This window comes from Carlito syrichta, unplaced genomic scaffold, assembly GCF_000164805.1.
Source record: "Carlito syrichta isolate Samal-C Ts95f unplaced genomic scaffold, Tarsius_syrichta-2.0.1 Scaffold270980, whole genome shotgun sequence".
NCBI classification, from domain to species: Eukaryota; Metazoa; Chordata; class Mammalia; order Primates; family Tarsiidae; genus Carlito; species Carlito syrichta.
Genome location: NW_007215076.1, coordinates 11,478 through 14,626, shown reverse-complemented (window position 1 = coordinate 14,626; position 3,149 = coordinate 11,478). Strand labels below are relative to the sequence as shown.

At 50.6% G+C, this 3,149-nt stretch overlaps 1 protein-coding gene across 1 annotated transcript in view; it reads left to right on the top strand.

Moving 5' to 3' along the window:
* Positions 1–1,358, top strand: part of NOTO (notochord homeobox) — a gene marked incomplete at its 5' end in the record, with an annotated part of 7,165 nt that extends 5,807 nt beyond the window's left edge. The window contains one exon of the mRNA XM_021709658.1: positions 1,200–1,358. Coding sequence (XP_021565333.1) covers positions 1,200–1,358 — 159 coding nt within the window. The remainder of the gene's footprint in view (positions 1–1,199) is intronic.
* Positions 1,359–3,149: the final 1,791 nt, after the last annotated feature.

The following is a 3,149-nucleotide window of genomic DNA, read 5'->3' as shown; positions in this document are numbered from 1 at the left end:
GGCTGCGGTGGCCGGGAGCGGCCACTGCACTCCAGTCTGGGCGACAGAGTGAGACTCCAACTTAAAAAAAAAAAACAAACAAACAACTCACTACCTCTCCTTTCTCTGTGTTCTCACCTCCCACTCATTCCTTCACTCATTCCAATATGACTTGTGTTTTCCTACCATCACATCAACACGTCTCAGCATGGTCTCCATTAACCTCGATGTCACAGGTGCTTTTCTTTCCTCCACTTATTCCACCTCTCAGCAGCTCTCATCTCTGCACAGGTAACTGCTCCTTTCCTGATTGCACCGCACTCTTCCCATGGCTTCCAGACCCCATGCTCTCTTGTCACTCTGTCTCCTTCGTGGACTACTCTACTCTTCCCTTTGGGACTTCAAGCTCTCTTAGCTGGTCTCATCTATTTCCATGGTCTAAAATACCCTCTATAAGCTCCCATGTTTGTATCCTCAGCCCAACCTTCTTTTCTGATTTACACCTCTACCTACCTTTTTGATGTCTCCATTTAGATGTTTCGTGGCAGGCAGCTTAAACCTAACAAGTTTAAACCTTAATTCCTGACTTTTTTCCTCCTCAAATCTGTTCCTTTCCCATACATGGCCCCACTATCTACCCAGTTGCTCAAAACACCTAGCCATCCCAGATTCCAACTTCTCCCCCACTTCCAGCCATCACTAAGCCTTGTTGCTTCTACCTCCAAAATACAGCTGGAGCAGCTTCATTTTTCTCCATCACCCCTAGCTCATGCCCCCAGCTCTCACTGGGTTTCTGCAGTGGCCTCCCCACTGTCTCCCTGCTGCTGCTGTCATCCATTCCTCACACAGCAGCCAGGTAGGTGTACAGTACACTTAAGATGTAAACAGGGCCAGGCTCGGTGGCTCAGCCTGTAATCCCAGCACTTTGGGAGGCTGAGGCAAGTGGATTGCCTGAGCCTGCAGGTTCGAGACCAGCCCAGGCAACTTGGCGAGACCTCATCTCTACAATAAATAAAAAAATTAGCTGGGCATGGTGGCATGCACCTATTAGTCCCAGCTACTTGGCAGGTTGAGGCGGAAGGGTGTTTTGGAGGAGGTGCTTCCCTTAGAAGGAAGAATACATTTTGACCAGACAAGAGAGAGGTGGACACTCCAGGAATTGCGGAGCAGCAGGACCTCCTGGTCACATTCTGATCACTACCCACTGTCCCCAATTATAGGTGAGGGTCTGGTTCCAAAACCGCAGAGTCAAGTATCAGAAGCAGCAAAAGTTGAGACTGCTGTCCTTGTCTGCCGAGGCTGCCTCCCTAGATGAGCCCTCCAGCAGCTCCAACACCAGCATCCAAAGTGATGACGCTGAGTCAGGGGTGGACAACTGAGGACTGCGACAGAGCCCCTATCCAGGCCGCTTGGGCTAGTTCCTCTTGGGGGACTGCCTGCCCACATCTCAGCAAAAAGCCTCCTCAACCAGAAGAGTCTGAACTGTCAAGCAGGGCCAACCTTTTCTATATTAACCCCTGGAAACAAATGGTTAGAGGCACAGACTTTGACCTTCAGCTATGTCCTCGGCCAAGTTATTGAATTTCTGAGCCTTTTTTCCCCCATCTGTATAATGGGAGTGTTGATAACTTGGATCTTAAAGAGGTGAGATGATGTCTGTAAAGCATTTACAATGTGCCAGGCCCAGCACTAAGTATGTGGTCACTGTTAAGGTTTATAGGCTCCTGAGTAGAAGAAACAAATGGTGGAAAAAATGAACTGTCTTTTCTCTGCTCTCCATAACAGTCAACACAGACAAATGTGACTAAATATATGGGAGTTTTCCCCACTCACAAGTAAGCAAGCAAGCAATCCTGCAGCTCACACCAGCCGGACATCTCCTAAATTCAATTCTAACATTATCTGCCTGTTGGTAGTGCAGTGACATGCTCACGGCCACCACAGCCTTGATCTGCGGGGCTCAGGTGATCCCTCCACCTCAGCCTTCCAAGTAGCTGGAGCTACAGGTGCGCGCCACCATGCCTGGCTAATTTTTTGATTTATTGTAGAGACAAGGTCTCACCAAGTTGCCCAGGCTGGTCTCAAATCCCTGGACTCAGGCAATCCTCTTGCCTTGGCCTCCCAAAGTGCTGGGATTACTGGCTTCAGCCACCATGCCCAGCCATCCCCATCTTTTTACAGAATAGGAAATTTTATCCTGTCTACACCAAGGCTGGCATTTTGTCCTAAACTCTGCTATGGTTTTCTAAGACAGTTATTACTTCCTCCCCTTTCATAACCCTGACTCCCTTTCCCTCCCAGGAATCTGCTTGATTTCTTTCTCTTTTTTTTTTTTTTTTTTTGAGTTGGCCTCTCAGTCCTTCGCCCAGACTGGAGTACAGTGGCACGCACGCTCACGGCCATCCCAGGTTTGACCTTCTGGGCTCCAGCGATCCTTCTGCCTCACGCTTTCGAGTAGCTGGAACTACAGACGTGCGCTACCACGCCTGGTTTATTTTATTGTAGAGATGAGGTCTCGCCAAGTTGCCTGGACTGGTCTTGAACACGCGGGCTCAGGCAATCCACTCGCCTCAGCCTCCCAAAGTGCTGGGATTACAGGCTGAGCCACTGAGCCCTGTCAATCTGCTTGATTTCTAAGAAGCCTGCTGGTGGCCTACGTGCGGGAAGCCTGTCATCAGCATTTTCAGGGCTGATTTCTGTAAGCACATTCCAAGTGGCTCCTGGGGGCTGGCGTGAGTGGTATAAGGCGGCCTGTCCTGCCATCTGGTGGTAAATGAGGGCATAGTCCCCAGCTGCTCTTAGGACTGAGGTTCCTGAAGCAGGGAACAGAGGTGGCCTTGGAAAACCACCTGTCCCAAGGCAGTGGAGCATCCTCTCCTGGACACCAGGCTGCAGCCTTGAGCAGAGTCAGGGTTCAGCTTCAAGAGCCCTTCTTTGCCGGGCATGGTATCTCTCGCCTGTAATCCCAGTGCTTTGGAGGGTTGAGGATCACTTGAGGTCCGTCTGACACTAGCCTAGGTGACACGACAAGACCCTGTTTCCACAAAAATTTTTTTTTTTTTTTTGAGTTGGAGTCTCACTCTGTCGCCCAGACTGGAGTGCAGTGGCCGCTCCTGGCCACCGCAGCCCCGACCTGCTGGGCTCCGGCGATCCTTCCGCCTCAGCCTTCC